Source organism: Pituophis catenifer, unplaced genomic scaffold (assembly GCF_029215685.1).
Source record: "Pituophis catenifer annectens isolate HBS135680 unplaced genomic scaffold, rPitCat1.0.hap2 SCAF_1, whole genome shotgun sequence".
NCBI classification, from domain to species: domain Eukaryota; kingdom Metazoa; phylum Chordata; class Lepidosauria; order Squamata; family Colubridae; genus Pituophis; species Pituophis catenifer.
This window is the reverse complement of record NW_027256881.1, coordinates 152,106,119-152,123,800: the sequence shown is the minus strand read 5'-3', so window position 1 is coordinate 152,123,800 and position 17,682 is coordinate 152,106,119. Positions and strand designations below refer to the sequence as shown.

Here is a 17,682-nt window from a genome sequence, read left to right as displayed (position 1 = left end):
CAACTTCAGATGAATTACATAATTCAGAGGGATCTAAGTTGTTTATACATTAATCACTGCAATCAAATTGATAAAACCCTGCCTTCAGTTTTAATATTTTTTTAAAAAAAAAATATTCCACAGTATATTGTACCAAAGACAGCTTTTCACTTCCGTTGTATAAAAGTTTTCCATTTTTGGAGCAGTCTTGACAAATGACTGTCTTGTGAATGAAAGAGAAAGAATGCTAACTTTATCTCCTGTTTCCACAGTGCCTTTTAGATAACCCTTTTTGTTTCATGTTCAGAGCTTGCTGTCTACACACGCCTCAGAGTCTCAGCTGAACAATACCTCAGACTTTTAGCTGACATTTCAGCCTGAGCCCATGTCAAACACACGCAGGGAGAAAGCCTTGATGTATTAAGAAGTTTCAGCATATTAGCATTATTTCAAAACACTTCAAGCACTAAAGAAGAACAGGCTTCTAGCAAAATATTTGGGTGTGTGGAGATTTTTAAATGTACAAGCACAAGCATTAAATTCAGAAATAATGAATCAAATTAATCACTGGAATGTGCCAATAGTAAATTTAGCTACAATGCAGTCTTTTGCAAGCTAGAAGTCATAGATGCAGAGCATGCCTTTACAAGGTCTATGGAGAATGTTCACAAATACTAGAAAAATGCATTTTATGTATTTTAAGTGTATTTTTTTAAAAAATAAAGAAAGAAAAGAAACCAGAATGTTTACAGAGAGACAGGCAATTGGATTATTATTTAAAATTTTATGAGCTGCTTTCTTCTGGAAATTATCCCCCAATGTTTATAGTAAACATTAAAAACCACAAAAGCTTTGCACAATATCAATACAATGAATATTAAAGAAAATTTGTGTTGACAGCTTCCCTCCCTCCCATCTTTGTTTTTCTTCCAGGCAGATGCTAAAGTCTCTACTTGCTTATAACCCTGGGTACCACAGAACAAAATTGGAGTGCAATGAGACTAACCAATTATAACCCAGCAGTAATAGGGAGTTGATGGCTTCCATCTGTTTTATGTATTCAAGCAGACACTTGTTGGGCGTGTTTTTTGTTTAGTTGGACTCAATGACCTCAATGGACATTTCCAAATTCATGACTCAATAATGGAAGGCAACCGAGGAATAGATACATAAATAAAGCCACACAGTCATTTTTCTGAGTGATGGTAGCATATAAATTTAATAATTAAATAGATCATGCTACATTATTTCCCATATATATTTATATTTATATATATATATATATATATATATATATATATATATATATATATATATATATATATATATATATATATATACACACCCCTATTTCTATTATAGTCTCACTTTCAATTGTTTATAGGAAGCTACCCTACATGGGTCTTGGTTTGTTGATGAGTATCCATCTGACAATAATACGTTTGATTATTACTAGAACCAGGCATATTAGTTCATATTAAAAAAATATTGTTACGTAAATTACTTCACTAGAAAACACAATTTGAAGATATTTCTAAGAAGCCTATCCTATCAATGAGGATTTTCTTAACTTCATTTTTATTAATTAAAGACCTCAATGTATAAATGTCTTCAAAAATGAGATAAGAAGGTAATTATTGAAAAATAATAAACAAGGGAGAAAATAAAGTTAATAGATTTTTCTATTTTTACCTGTTACTGACATCAGCTTCAGATGAAATCTTTGCAACAGGAGAAGTTGTGAATATTTTTAATTCTGTATTTTTACAGAACGCAAGACTGCTTATTATCCCAACCAAGCAGATTACACAAATACTTAGAAGAGAGATATACTGAACATGAATGTGTCGCTATACTGTATCAAATGCAAAATCTGTACAACATTTATATGTAATCTTAATATTCAAATATAATCTAAGTTGCATGATTTATTCATCCACAATTTAAAAAAAACTAATTTACTGTCACCTTAAGAACGAATGCCTAAGTTTGCATCAATTTGCCCTTCCTTTTTTTAAAAAACACGTTAGAACAATTTACATTTTACATTAGTTTCACTGATTGCACCCAGACCCTCAGCAAACCACTGAAGATACATCCTTAGACTACTATCTATACTCTACAAAAAAGCTTGTGTCTTTTTGATATTTGTAATCTTCAACTGGACGAAACACTGTATCACAGAGAAATACTTTATCAACAAAGGTACCTCAAATGGGTTACAGAATGCTGGACCCATTACTTCAAGTGAATGAAATTTGGAGGAATGGAGGGAGGGAGATTTCATATGTTCACTGCCACCTTTCCACAAGGAAATTCAATGGGGAAAACACCAGGAAGTTGCTCCTACTCTCAATGATAGTTTCCCTGCCCATGGTCACTGTTTTTCTGATTAAGTAAGGAAATATGTATGAAATGATGACCCAATGGATCACAGGTTCTCTAGTGTCCAATAAAGGTACAATTCTGGATGACTGCAACTTGAGGTCCCCTGCAGCAACATTCTAAGAAAAAAATGGTGTAACTCTTAATATGTAAGGCACCATTTTCAGTCACAAGAAACTTATTACTTTTCAGACCTCTTTATCTTAAAATGATTAATATGATTAATATCTCTGTCATTTGTCAAGATACATTGTCCAGCATCAAGATACATTGTCTCTTTCTCACAGATATGCTCTATTGTTTTGTTTTTATTTTTTTAAAAAAAACATATTTAATAGGAGTTAAGAAACCTCCCACAAATCCACCTAACTCATTATTAAACTCATCTTTTGCTAGCCATTATACCTTTTCACTAACACAAGAAATTATTCACTGTGTAAAAGATTTTTTTTCCTCTTTCTTTTTTATGTTAACTGAAATTTAACTTGTTCTATCAGCCATTGAATTATTGTCTTCTGTTTCTTGGTGAATAAAATGAGATATTACAGCCAGTTGTCTGAGAACCATTTACTTGTATGGGTGATGGATTAGATGATGGATTCTAACAGACAACATTGATTGGAAATGTATGGAAAGCCCATCAACTCTACTGAAAGTTGTTGATTTTCTCATTGAAATTCATATTGTTCTACTAGAGAATAATTTGATTTTTCACTGAGTCATATAGTTGAAATGTGATGTCAGGTCTAGCCCTAGGTATGCTTTCTAATAGCTCTGATGGCCATGCTTGCTTATTAATTTTTATGATTTATTTACTGTCTTTCTATTTGCAGAACTGCTGAGGCTCTTTAAGTGCCCTTTAAATGGCTGGCCTCTACTCAGCTCTCAAATGAACTGAGCTGTACCACAAAACCTTAGGTTACAAAAAAAATATCTAGCACTATGCTTTGGCTTGGCACGTTCAATTCTTCTATTGCCAACTACTGTCAATAACTATTTGGAAATGTGACCAAAAGGAAACAAAAACCCAAGTCCAGAGAAAGAGGACTCTCCTGCTGAAAGTTACAAAGTCTAAGGTTGCCATTTAATTAGAGCTAACTGGTATTTTCTTCACAGCTTTCTAAGTTATTTAACATACAATTTTCCCATGTTGCTTTTTGCTAATACCACTGAAGCAAATACAAACTGTTTCATTTTGGAAACATGCCTTACAATTATCCACATACCAGGTATCAAAGTTGCTCAGCGCAGATACCAACGTATTGCAATGTTAACATCTGTTTATTTAAATTTTTATATTAACTCTGTGGTGGTTAAGGTGCTGGCCTAGAAATCAGGAGATTGTGTGTTCTAGCTCCACTTTAGACATAAAAGCCAGCTGAGTGACTTTTGATCCAATCACTCTTTCAGTCCAACCCACCTGAAAAGGATTGTTGTTGTGAAAAAAATAGGGGGAGGAAGGAATATTAGTTATGTTCTCCACCCTGACTTATTTACAAAGTAATAAAGATGGGAGAAAAAAAAACTAATTAATAAACTTTTGCAATGGGGATTTATTTTTTAATACTTTTTGTTATGATACATGGTTATGGTTACAATTCCTAGCAGGAGTTTGAGATTGGCAATTAATCAATCAATCAATCAATCAATCAATCAATTCATACTTACAATTGATCTGATGAGGTTCTCTTTTGCCAGTTTCAAGGAGGTTTTATAGCAATTTGCCAGATCTTCTTTATGGATATCACTAATATGTCCTCGAGCTATAGGTCCCACAGTGTGAATGACATCTGCAAAGAATAACACAATCAGTATCAAAACTTGAATAAAATTATATAAAATGTCAAAGTCAGCAGACGGACTCTGATCATGAGGATTTTTCCTGATTAATGACAATGTCCCTGACCCTGTGAGTCGGATGATGTAAGAGGTAGATATGAAGTAAGGAAACAAACTCTTCCAAGTCCTGTACTGGGAGTGCCTTCTAAAACAGGGGTGTCAAACTTGCATCATCATGGTGGTGTCACGTGACGTATTGGGACTTTTCACCCTCTTCGCTAAACTGGGTGTGGGCGTGGCCAGCACATGACGCATCCAGCTCGCGGGCCAGGGGTTTGACAGTCTCTTCTAAAGCAATGATTACTTTGCATTAAGAAAGAATCCTTTTCTCTTGGAGAACCAGGATGTAATTGCTGTCTGGCTCATCTACAAAGACAAAGAAAGGCCCTTAGGGCTCAGCGTTTAGAAGGAGAATGTTTCTGATTGGAGAAAAGCAGCTCAGAAATCCCCCCCCCCAAAAAAAAAAACAGGCAAGGAAAAGTGAAGAGTCTGGAGGAAGAAAACTGGGGGTCAGTATGCCATGCCTTGTTCCCACAATACAATCAACGCAGTCACTACTAATCGAGTCAAATCTTCTTACTAGTGATTCTGGCAGCGTACAACCACACTAGCTAAGTTAAAAAAAAAAAACTTGTAGGAACAAAATCCTCCTCCTCTCCAGAGTATCAGATGACAGTGTTAAACTATCCCATAAACTCTTGTACCTGAAAAATATTGGCAAAGCTTTGTGACATCACATTCTGGTTTGTTCATTGCAACCAATCAGTGCTTAAGGGCTATGTGCTGTGCTGTCAGGCCACAGCAATGAATTTTGTAAGAAAAGGGCTTATTTTTTCAGCTGTTTTTACTCTCCACTCCCTTTGACCGAGTATGCATGCTGTGAGAAACAGGATCCATCAACTGCATTTGGCCAGGTTCTCTCAAACATGCCAAGCTCTCCCAAGGATGCTGAAACAGCATTTCAATTCTGCCATTTTCTTTGTAGATTAGCAAACACAAAGATTTAAATAACTGTCAAAGGGAAATATCTACCAGGGAATTTGTTTTGTCAGTAAACTCCATGGACCTGGTAAAATCAAACATGAAAGGATTTACACAGCCAAACATTCTGACAGCTGTAAACATCATACTGAGAATCACATGAAAAGGAAATAATCAACCTTCTCTTTTAATCATAGTTATTTCCCCTAGATATAAGGTAGAAGGGGCGAACTATTTGGCTGAAGAATTACACCCAGAGTAATTAGGAGCAAAGCTATTTAATACTATTTCCCATAACTGAAATTTGAATTTGACACTTAGGGTTTGTTTGCCAGATGACAAGAAGAATAACACATGATTGAAATATAGTTTTCATGCTGGTTTTACCCCTTTGAGCTGACTCACATATATGCATTTTAGGCAGTCCAATAATAAATGGAGATTTATTGCCAATGGAACAAATTCAAAAATGAATGGAGAGACATCTCCGTTGTAATGCATGCCATTACTTTTCATTATCATGTTTACTGTATTTGAAGGTAACATCAGACACAGTGGACTGTGTAAGACAACACATCTGTGTGTGCGAGGTTTGAGTCCTGGGTTGTTGTTTTTAAAAATGCAAATATTTTAAAGCTGAAGCCGACACAGTGCCTTAATCAGAGAAAGTTCATTTTATTTATTCTGCCAACTCCTGAAATGCCATATAATGTGGTCACAGTAGGACTTCCTCTTCAGCTATAAATACTTATTGCCACAAAATGTTGCAGGAGCAGCAATCAGATTTGACATTTGATTGCCAAACCTAGGCCAGCAGTATTACTACATCAGTCATAATTAACAATGTCCAAATATTAAAAGGAAATATCAGAGCAAAAAAACACAAAAAACCCACAAGCTTACTAATTATTAAACATCTGCTTTGGCTATAAGAAACATGATGCTTTGGGAGGCCATTTCTTTGTGATGTTGATAAATGTTTTGCAAATTAGAGTTAAATGATCAGCTGGGTATATTCATGCAATTTTGATGCTGCATTTTCCTAATAGATAAGTGATTTTAAAAACCCTGTTATTTTACAGAGCAGTTCCTCTAGTTAAAAGACTCTTATCCTTCATGCAGGGAACATTAAAAGTTTTAACTAGAATTTCTGCTTGCCAAATACCTTCAGAGACAAATATGACTTGTAGAGCAATTTGATTACTATAAAATGTTAGTTTTCCTAAAATGGTGCAGTTGGCATTTAAGTGCAAGACAGCACTATCCAATTTTTTGCTCTAATGGAATAAATATTGCACATAAAAGACTGGCAAAAATGCAGCGCCTAGAATGCTTTAGAGACTTTGAGACTCTAGTGTAAAAAAGGCAGAGACGTTTTCAAAATAAATTCATCCATTTATGAAAGAGGAGGAAACACATCAAGAATTGTGGGCCTGGTTTAGATTACTACTTTGACAGACAGACTAAAGATGGGCTAGAGACACGACTTTTTCAAAGCAGCAGTCAATTAGGATATGAATCCTCTCCCTTTCTGCTCCCAACCCAAAAGCTGGGAGCCATACGGGAAACATATGCTACCAAGACTGTTCCAAAATCTTTCAAAGAATGCTAACATACAGAGTGATATAAAATGGCTGTGAGTGCTTATGTTTTAGCAATAAAAGAGACAATGTTCTAACATTTGTGTGAAATAAGCAGACTGATTTTTAAGATTAAAAACAAATATAACACTAAAGGAAGGCAAGAGAAGGGGAAAGCAGAAAGAAAGAGAAAAGAATGAGAAAGCAAAGAACTTTACGGAACTGTAGTAAGTCTGTTCTCAATAATGGTTTTGATAACTGAGGGAAACATCGGAGTAAAGTTTAAAATTAAATCTAATTTATGTAAAACTACAAACATGGATGAGGAAAGAAGAGCCTCAAGCCTCAAATTCCAAACTCTCGGTCAACTTTAGAACAATTTCTAAAACTTACCTTTAAACAAAAAGAGAAAAGTAAAATATGCAGCACAAAAGCTGTTCTGAGTATGTTAGAGGTCACTTTAGAGAAGATAAAATGCCACTAATGACTCTCAGTGTTGGCTCTGAGGTACAGTCTGGGACTATAAAGGACACTCATCCAAATTGACTTATGGAAAACAGAAGGCATGAACAGAAAGCAAATATTTAAGTTAATATATTTATGTACTACTCCAGCCTTCTTCCAAAGTGAGGTCTTAAGATTCATGAGGCATCTGAACTCAAGTCAATCAGCACTGAATTCAACCGCCAATCACACTAGCTAGCCATAATTAAAACAGATTCAAAGAACTATTCCATATTTGGGAGGGTGGAGTCTGGCAGTGTTGTTTTATGATACTTTTTATTCCTACAGCAAAGGAAGAAAGGTGGCACATATTATGTGAGACACATTTCTATTGGATCTAAGATTAGCATAATCAATCTACTACCCATAATAGTGATCATCCTGGTATACAGGTATAAGTAAATTCTTACCCATAAAAGTAGCATGTAAAATTCAACTTATAAATGCTATAGACTAGAGCAACTGTATTTGTAATCATGAAAGAGTAATTAAAAACAAAACCAAAATAAATGTGTGGCAAGTTAAAAGAAATGGCCAGGCATGTATTCTTCAAAGTGAAATTAAACAATTATATCACCAGGTAAAGTATAAAGTGGTTTCAGTTTGTAGAGCATAATTAATAGAAGCACTATCCCTGCATACAGGAGAGGGCTCACATATTCATCAGACATGAGACATGTTTTTTATTTTCATTCATGTCCCCTGCAGCCACCTGCTACTTTTTGTGATAATCCATGAGGAACACAGTCCCCAAAAGGAATGTAAATGGTCTCTTGAATTGTTCTCAGGATAACCTGAAAGGAGACGAGGGAGTAAATTTCTATTTAACTAGGAATATTACATCCTGTTACAAGTTCTATAAACTAATTACCACGAATAAAATTGTATACATAGAAAAGAAGTTACCAGATTCACCTAAGTTTGAAAAAGTTCAGTAAGGATCTTCAGTGGGAACCAAGATGTAAAATAGGGTTCAGACGTGCTAATGGATTGAACATAGTAGACACATAATGTTATGTGCGTTTTGGGGTGGGTGGAGAGTGACAACTAAAAAGTAAACGAATATAGAGCTACCGCTATCATTAGCCCTAAAAATGCAGGGGAAGATATTGGCTCTTTGTCAATGTTGATGAAAGATTCAACTTTCTAGTCAATTTCTGTATACAGAACAGGAAGAAACATCATCTAACATCTTGTCTTGTTGGTCTGTTCTTTCGTTTTAGGAAATACAGTGTCTGGACTCAGCCTTGGGGAAAAGTACAGCTGTCTGAAATTTTGAAGAGAAACACTCAACTCTATAACATATGTGAAATTCCTCCCGGTTCATCCAATTCTGAAATTTGCTTTTTCAAGAATATCTCACAAGGTATTGAAATGACAGTGATTTAAAAGAAAACCCTATATTAATCTGATCTTAAAATTATTCTTAAAAAGGTAAGACAATATTAGTCTTGCAAGGTAACCCAGACAGGAAACACAAACAGGAGTGCTATATCCACCTTTATTGTAAGTTTATATTGTCAGAAACTTGAAAGCCTGAAAGTACCCTTCCCATCTCTCACTTTTACTTTCCTGAAAACTAGGTATGGCCCCTTCTGAGAGGTTTTGGCCACCTCTCCATCTTTGGTCTCAAATTGCTTTTATCAGACCATTATCTAGGCAGTGGCTCTCCCTCCTGTGTCCCAGTCATTCCCACATACCATTACAATAAACTGTAAGTTAGGGTTATTACATTTATAAGCCTAAGTGAAATCAGCTAACATTTCCCCATTTTTGACATCCTTGTCCCGCAAAGCTTACACTGCTATATATGACATATCATATATAATACTTTATACAATCCAAGTCACAGCATTTATCCATCAACCTCACTCAGTACAGACTTGGAAAGAAAAAAATTGCCAAAAAATGCACCATAATTTTATTGAAGAAGTCCAATGGAGAATATTTAAATGTAATAAAAGGTCATAACGAAAGAGGGAGTGCTTACAAGTAGGAAGGGGGGGGGAAAGTCTTGTCCTTTGGTGTGTTTTTTTAAAGAACAGAAATAATAGTATGTCTGCAATGTCTGCCATAGCAATTTCAGTTACTGAGCAGAAGTTAGAAGTCTTCTGATGTTTTTCAAACCCTCTGCATTATCATTTTGGTTATTTTGGAACAGATTGGAGGACTTAATCACATTAATCATGTTGCCTTGTATTCATGCCTGTCATTAATTTGATCAGGTGCTTTTAGGGGACTTCAGTTATACCCTGTAAGGGTCACAGAGGATTTTATTTGGTTTCCCATGAAATTTAACTTCTTCATGAAAATATTGTGAGTAGTTTCCTAAATCATTGGACTGAATTGTGACCAACATGCAAATTTTGCAAATTTCAACCTCAATTTTCCATTTATGAATCCTAGAAAAGCCACTGGGCTTCTCAATATGGAAATTGGCTGTCATTTCTGAGTTATGAAGCTTGATCTGGATGAAATAAAAATACAATTCACACAAAAAACCTGACAATCTGAATTAAGAGATTCATCAAGGTTATGCTTACATCATTCTTGAACGACCTAATGATAGTTCACTTTGGATTCTATAATGTCTGCATGGAAGCATAAATTAGCAATAGATGCCAGGAATAATTTTTGGCAACTTCATTTGTATGTCACTTGCTGGGTGTTTTAGAGCGGATATTGCCATAACACATCACAAATGTCTGCAACTTGTTATGTAAATGTAATATTTTTGGATTCTGCAGCAAGGGCTGTGTGATCCCAAGAAAAGATTCAGCTGCTTTGAAAGGTTTTCAGCAGATGCTAGATGCATGCTCCAAAGCATTGAACAATGTTACTATAGATGTCTAGCTAGAACAGACACAGGCACACTGTGTCAACTTGCAAAGCTTTCGGAAACTTGACACACTGGTTATATTCTAATTGGACTATAATAATTCAAAATTTTAACAACTGAAGAATATGCTTTTATTCCTTATGAACATACCTGTATTTAAAAATCTAAGGCTGTCTCTGGTCCACCAGTAAAGTTTAGGAAGTTGACATTCAGTAGATATATTTTTCATTTATTTGACATGTCCAATAGAGTTTAAACATAATTTGTTGCTGAACTGATTGGGTTCTCTAATCATAGGAAACATATCTAATATTCCTTAAAGCTTGAAACTGTTGATTGGGCAACATACAAGTTTCAAATTTTCTATTCCAAATTTCTAGTGTATTATCTAAATTTCCTTATTTATTTAAACCTGATAATAAACTATCAGTTTATTTGCAATTAAGCCTTTTCCAGCAAATTTCAATATCTCTGGTGTTTCAGAAGCTGCAAGGGCATCAGGGCCGAACAATGTAACTAACCAGTGTTGAATTAATTACAATTCACTTTTTCTAGAGCAATAGTACTCCTTTGTAGAATCTCAAGTGTTTTAAAAGTATCATTACTTAACAGCTGATTGAAGATAATGATTCTATTTTAAATGATTTCTTAAAAAAACATATTACCAGTCATTTTAAAATAGCAATTATTTCAAAGTGTAAATTTCTCATGAGAACAAAAATATCTTCAACATTTTTTTACCCAATCAAGTTCAAATATGTCTGATATTGGAAAAGTAATCAATTATCCACTCTAATTAGTACCAAGAACTTGCTACGATTTCAAGAGTATTTGTTAATAACATTTAAACTGAACACACATTAATACAATTCAGCAGTGTTTCAATACCAATTCTTTGTTGTTGTTGTTGTTGTTGTTGTTGTTGTTGTTGTTGTACAGTTAGCCAGATATTTACAGGTTAAAGGTATAATTGCAAGATGTAAGATGTAGTACAAAAAGCTGTTTTTTGCAATTGACTGGTGGCAATTTTGTTAATCCCAAGTGTTCAAATAGTGCTCTTTTTGTTTTGGGATAGCACCCAAAGTGCCTATTACTATAATTATTATTTAAATTTAATAAATAAATGCATCACTATCAGAAAAACGTAACTTTAATATGAAGATGCTGGTTATATTTTGACTTTCTGAAAAAGAAGTAGCCACTGATTTATCAACGTGTTTAAGTGAAACCAACATATGCATTGCTCTCAAAATACATTCAAAATTGATGCAAAATTCCATTTTCATGACATTAATTCAAATAACTTTATTATGCATGTATTATGAGCCCAAAGCTATGTACTTAATATTATACTAACATTTATTTTAAAAATTACAAAATGGAAAATAAATATTATTAAGACTTTTTTTGGTATAATATAGTATAGTATAATATTATGGGAACCCTTTTTTTGGTTGGTTGGTTGGTTGGTTGGTTGATTGATTTTTGAAATTTTATTCTGATCCAATAAATTTAATTTAGAATTAAATTAATCCCTATCCCTCCACCTTCACCCCCAGCAGCTGTTATCTGGTCAACCTATAACCAAAAACGTTTCAGAAAACATTAGGTTTGGTTGGACCATTAAAATTAATCAACATTATCCAATTATATCCCGATTGAACTACTAAAATCATATAGAAACCTTTGGAGTCTAAAATCTCTCTTGAACTGTAAAAGATGAAGATGTTTTTATTAAAACCCAGCTCTCTGGCAGATTTTGAGTTTCCACATAAATCTACTCAATGCTTTTTCTTACTAAAAGGCTTTCTAATTTAGAAGAATATGTGCTGCTTGGGGAAAAAATCCAACTTCATTAGTTTCAATTTATTTTTTAAAAAATCACTCTCTTTTAAGCTATTCATCTCAGGCCATTGTAATGAGCTTCTTATTTTGGTTAAAAATGTCTATGCAATGAGATGTTCTTCTCAGCACTATGTTTATATGTGTCTCTTCCTCCTTCTTCCTCCTGATGCAGGCCAAATCTGCTTTCCTTTTTTCCCGCTTCCCTATGCACTCCGTGCCATCCCCCTGCCCATTTCTGTTTTTCACACACATGTTCTCTCCAATTTCACGTGCTATGATGTTATTCTGTTTCCACTGTGCTATTTGGGATAATTCTCTGCTTCTGTTCCAAATATTATACTCCTATAAATAAGTTTTTTTAAAAAATGACATGATACTTCACATGGAGAATATAGTTTTTTCTACATCTGCACAAGCAGGAAAAAAAAAGCAGAGAATCAATAATATTGATACAGGTACTGTTTTACAGCTACTATATAAGCCAGTTGTAAAACTTAGGTGGTGATTGAACAATGAAAGGCACAGAGGGAATAGTTCTGCATTTGTCAGTCTGAGAAGAGGAATATCCAGAATATCAACAGCAAGAACCATTTGAGTAGAGGGATAAAAGAGAAGCCAAGGCTTCATATGCCACGAATGGGATATCACTTTGGGTGCTGTGCACAAAGCTGGCAATTTAGTTATTGTAGGGGTTGGACTAGATGACCTCCAAGGTCCCTTCCAACTTTGTTACTGTTACTGCAAGCAAAGCTGCCTTACACAAAGCTCTCATCTTTCCATTTCCCTCCACCAGGAATAATAGTTTCTAACCCAAAAGAAAGATAAATTGGAGTGATTTTTGATATTTTTGTGATTTTCTGCATCTTAGAATAATTAGTTTAGCCACAGGTATGTAACCTTAAGTCAGAAAAGGGTTTTGGCCTATGAATATATAGCTGTAGCTCAGCCATTTTTTTCAGATCTGACCTAGATCTAAAAACATTTGGGCAGCTGTTTAAATAATTTGCATATTTAATCAATGTTTTAAGAATAATATTCCAGAGCTTGCAAAAAATGAGTCTGCATATCGAGTTCTGTCACATTGATTATACAGTATTGTAAAGAAATTGGAATTGTTGCATTTAATTTTTTCGTTACATAAATCAGTCAATAAAACTTTTGGGGATAGTTTGAGTGTTTACCGAAGATAATGATTCCTGTCAAGAGGGAGAGGACTATGCAAATGAGGAAATGGCAGCAAAGCAGGATTTGCTGTTTTTAAAGAGGTTCAGGGTGTTTTTAAAATGGTTAACTCAACTAACTCATCAAACTGAGAATCAGTTATATGTTCTGCATTCATGGATTTATAATCTTTTTTTTATTAATCTAGGAAACTGTATAATAAGTTCTTGTCCTATCAGTTATGATACGAATAGTATGAATTTTAAGACAGAATACATTGCATATAAATGGATGGACAGATGGCAAAAAAAAATGGCAGTCTTCATTTTATCACCCAGGTGATAGAAAATTCCCACTCATATTACTTTAAGAAAAAGAAAAATGCTAACTCACTTGAAAGAAATATTACTTAATATTCTTGAATATTAAATATTCTATTCTGATGTGTGGTATATTTTGCTGTACAGCATGTTATTTTCCTTTAATTTCTTTTCCAAGATGCTCATTATTTCAGATTAAAATCTGCAATTTATTATACCATAGATATTTGTTAATTTAAAATCAGCTGTATATTTGTTTCTTACTATATAATTTCTGTTTAGATTTTAAAAGGAAGAAAACACTGACTTTCTATTTCTCCCTTGACATCAGAATAATTTAATTTTATGAGCTGAAATGACCCTCACTTTGCGAGACTTCAAATATTGATTTTGATATCCACATTGTAAAATGTATATTTAAAATCAGATGCTATCTTTTTCATGAATAGGTTAATGAAATATAGAATTAATTGTATTGAAGGCACTAAACAAATATAGGTACAACTCAAAGGAAGCAGCTGTAAGGATTTAGTTATTGATTTACTTATTTATAGAATAAAGCCACTTTTTTTTTCAGTCCCAAAATGGGGATAATTGAAGTAATGAATACAGTACTGCTTAATCCCAGTTCTTTTATTAGACTTTGGTCTCAGGTCTTAAACTACACATATAAGCATTAATATTCTGAATTATTCCAAAAGATAATAGCCTCGAGAAGACACTGGTGAACATTATTACTACCAACATATTATCCCATGTCCTTGTGTCAGTGGTGAAATCCAATTTTTTTTACTACCGGTTCTGTGGGTGTGGCTTGGTGGGCATGGTATGGCTTGGTAGGTGTGGCTTGGTGGGCACAGCAGGGGAAGGATACTGCAAAATCCACATTCCCACCCCACTCTGGGGCCAGCCAGAGGTGGTATTTACCGGTTCTCTGAACTACTCAAAATTTCTGACAGAACCTGTCAGAACCTGCTGGATTTCACCCCTGCCTTGTGTGCATTACAGAAGTAGCAATGGAATGGAAAGAAGTATTTTGTTCCTCACAAATGAGTTAATCCCAGTCTTTGATCTGTACGGCTCTTGCACTGCATTTTACTTATCCACACCCAGATCCACTAACAGCTCACTTTCTTCCTATCCCCATGAGATCTGCTCACAAATGTGTGCTTGCTAGACAGAGAAATGGTCTGTTATAGCACATTTCACTATAACCAAAGGAAGGTATTTTTAAAAGCAACCATTTCTCCCTTTTCCCCACTTTTTTTTTTAAAAATCATTGAATCATTAAATGGTTGAGAAAAGTATGTGTTTTAAAATGAGCAGGCTCATTATTCATTTCTTCTATTTTATGTACGGCATGTGCATTTTAAAGTGACAGTGAAAGAGAAAGAAACTGAATGGCAAGAAAGTGATGAGTGAACAAGAATAGTCATTTTATATTGTTCAAAAGTTCCATAGGAAAATAAACCAAGCCTACGTTTGGAATTTAATTTCTCAAAACCAGGGGATTTCTCAGAACACGTAAATCTGGAGAAATCAGCTTTTCTTCCAAATGTATATATTTCTCAGGAGCCATCACTATCTATACAACAGGTTTAATATGCACACATTTTGTGTTATCAAAAACTCATTCATACCTGTAACAGCGTGACAGATCCAATAATTCCCATTTCACAGATGAATGACCGCTGGGGCTAATGCAGGCAGAGCTATTAATCCATATATGGCTGAGGGAGAATTTGAATCCAAGATTTCCCTCAGTTCCATGTTTCACTCTGACCAAGGGACAAAAGAGCAACTCAAATGCCATTAAATGATGGAGAAGTAACAGGCCATATAAACACCCAATTAAAATGAGGATGTCAATCACATCCCATCACACATTTTTATATGTAACCTAATTTGACCTAGTCCTGGGGCTGTGGCATACATCAGATATATTAGTACTCTGCTAGTGAAATAATTGGTTCACCTTTTGTATCTCCTCCCCCCTCACAAATGGGGCTGGGTAAAGCATAGTAACAGGAAAAAAGTTCTGCTGCACTAGGCCAAAGGCCTTTCTAATTCAACTTTTTCTTCCTACTATGGTCATCCAAAATCCTACACAGGAAGCTCAGAGAAGAGGCCAAGAAAATAATAGCATCCTTCTGAGATATTCCCCCAATCTGCCCCTTGTAAGATATGCAGTTTACACTAGATATATTTACACTGGATATATTTCCCTATGCTAACTTTAAAAGTAATGGAAAGGGAACTTTGTAGGTATTTTTCCAACCATGCATTTTGGTGAGAGGGGAGGAGACGTTAGTCTTTCCTATTGGATTAAGGAAAAAGGCTGGCTGCCCCCCTTCAATCCATCGCATATTCTAATCTCCTTACTATCTTAGTCTGACCTTACCACAGTTTATTGGGAAATCAAATCAAGAAACTACAGTTTGGGTTAACAAATCACATTTGGCAAGCAGGTTTCAAGAGATGGTTTTAATCAAGGAAATAGGGGGGCACCTATTGATTTGCTTTAACTGTAGGTATTCGAAGCTCAGAATCAACTCCCATAAAAGCAAACCCAGGAAGAGAGAATCCACACATAAAAAGGAAGGACAGTTAGCAGCTTGCAATGCAATGTATCTCCAAGTAATAATTCTATCTTCAGAGTTGAAGCTGACAGATTATTTACAGGACAAAATTCTACGCAGCTGAGAAAAAGCTGGGGAGGGGGAGAGGCTCTGTTTTTCTTTTCTTTTCTTTTTTCCCTGTGGTTATATATGGGACTGTGCCTCAAACTATAAAACTAGAGTTTTGCACACACACACAAAAAAAGTTTCTTCGGAGTATACAGAAGGATGAAAGAATTCCCTTTCCTCAAAACGTTAAAGCAACCACAACTTTTCCATTGCTTGCTGAGCAGCTCTTCTTCACTGTCTCTACATGTCTATCAATGCACAAACCCCCCTCTCTTTTTTTTTTCTTTTTCCACAGCAGTGGAAACCTACTTGAAGGTTCCAAGAGAGGTGCTATGTTTGTGTTCCAGCAAAATGCAAAGTAGTTCTTTTGAATGCATATTCCAACTGCAATCTTGATGCAAAGAATCAGGACTTCATTCTGGTATTTATGTAGATATGTTTGACTCAGAATGCTGGAATGAGGGCATTGGGCTATATGTCAGGCACCCAATAGGCTCCCAGGTACAATTTAATTTAATTTGCTGTTGGCACATGACATGGTTATTTGCGGGATAACCCGCACCCTCAATTATTTGAGTCCATCCTACTACATCTGATAGAATGAACATGTTCTCTTCTGTGAAACTATATCATTTAGTGACATTCAGAAATGTGCCTTTTCTGTCATGGCATCTGTCCTATTGCATAATATCCCATCCATCCCCAAGACCCACATAGCTCTGACTCTATTAGCCTTCTGGAAAGCCTTGAAGATCTGGCTTTTTCCTCAGGCAGGTGGGCCAGATTGTCAGTACATTGGGGATATAATTTTTAGGGGGCCTGTTCTCATGTATTGCCTTGTGAGCTGCCAAAAGTCACAAAATTGAGATGCACGTGCCATATAGATTCTTAAATAAACAAATAACTAGTTTATTTAGTTATCAAATGTGTATAGAACTGAATTCTGCAACTCACAATAGCCTATTAGCAATAAAACACAGAGATCAATACATAATAGAACCAAGGTGAATAAGAAAAATAGAGCAAGTTTGCTGTAGTGATTAAAGGCACTGAGCTTCAAACCAGGATACTGTGACATAACCCCAACTGGGGAGTTTGGGCCAGTCACTCTCTCTCAGCCCTAGGAAGATGTTAAAGACACGTCTGAAAAATGTTGCCAAGAAAACAGCAGGAACCTACCCAGACAGTCAGTAGGAGTGAAACTGACTCACAGGGACACACAAGCTTAAACACACAAGCAAAAGTCAACTAAAAACAACTACATACAAATATACCCATGCCAAATTCCATTGCTCCAGGTATTCGTCAAGATTGAATGACATTAGTTCTCAAATCACTGCCAAGACCAGTCACTTTTCCTGCTTTGTGAAACAATGTCAAGTCAGGGCTACTCTGAACTAGAGTTGGGACAGCGAGGCAATATTCTTCTTCAAGTGAGGGCCATTACAATATTTTTTCTCTTTCTTTTCTGTCTTTAAGAATCATAATAATGGTCTTAGACCTTCATCTTTCTTTATGCGCTTTGCTGAGCAATAGTTTCTATATTTTTTATTTTTTTTGTG

At 35.1% G+C, this 17,682-nt stretch overlaps 1 protein-coding gene across 1 annotated transcript in view; it reads right to left on the bottom strand.

Moving 5' to 3' along the window:
* Positions 1-17,682, bottom strand: part of MACROD2 (mono-ADP ribosylhydrolase 2) — a 1,150,264-nt gene that overhangs the window by 598,880 nt on the left and 533,702 nt on the right. Inside the window, exon 6 of the mRNA XM_070956490.1 lies at positions 4,033-4,154. Coding sequence (XP_070812591.1) covers positions 4,033-4,154 — 122 coding nt within the window. The remainder of the gene's footprint in view (positions 1-4,032; positions 4,155-17,682) is intronic.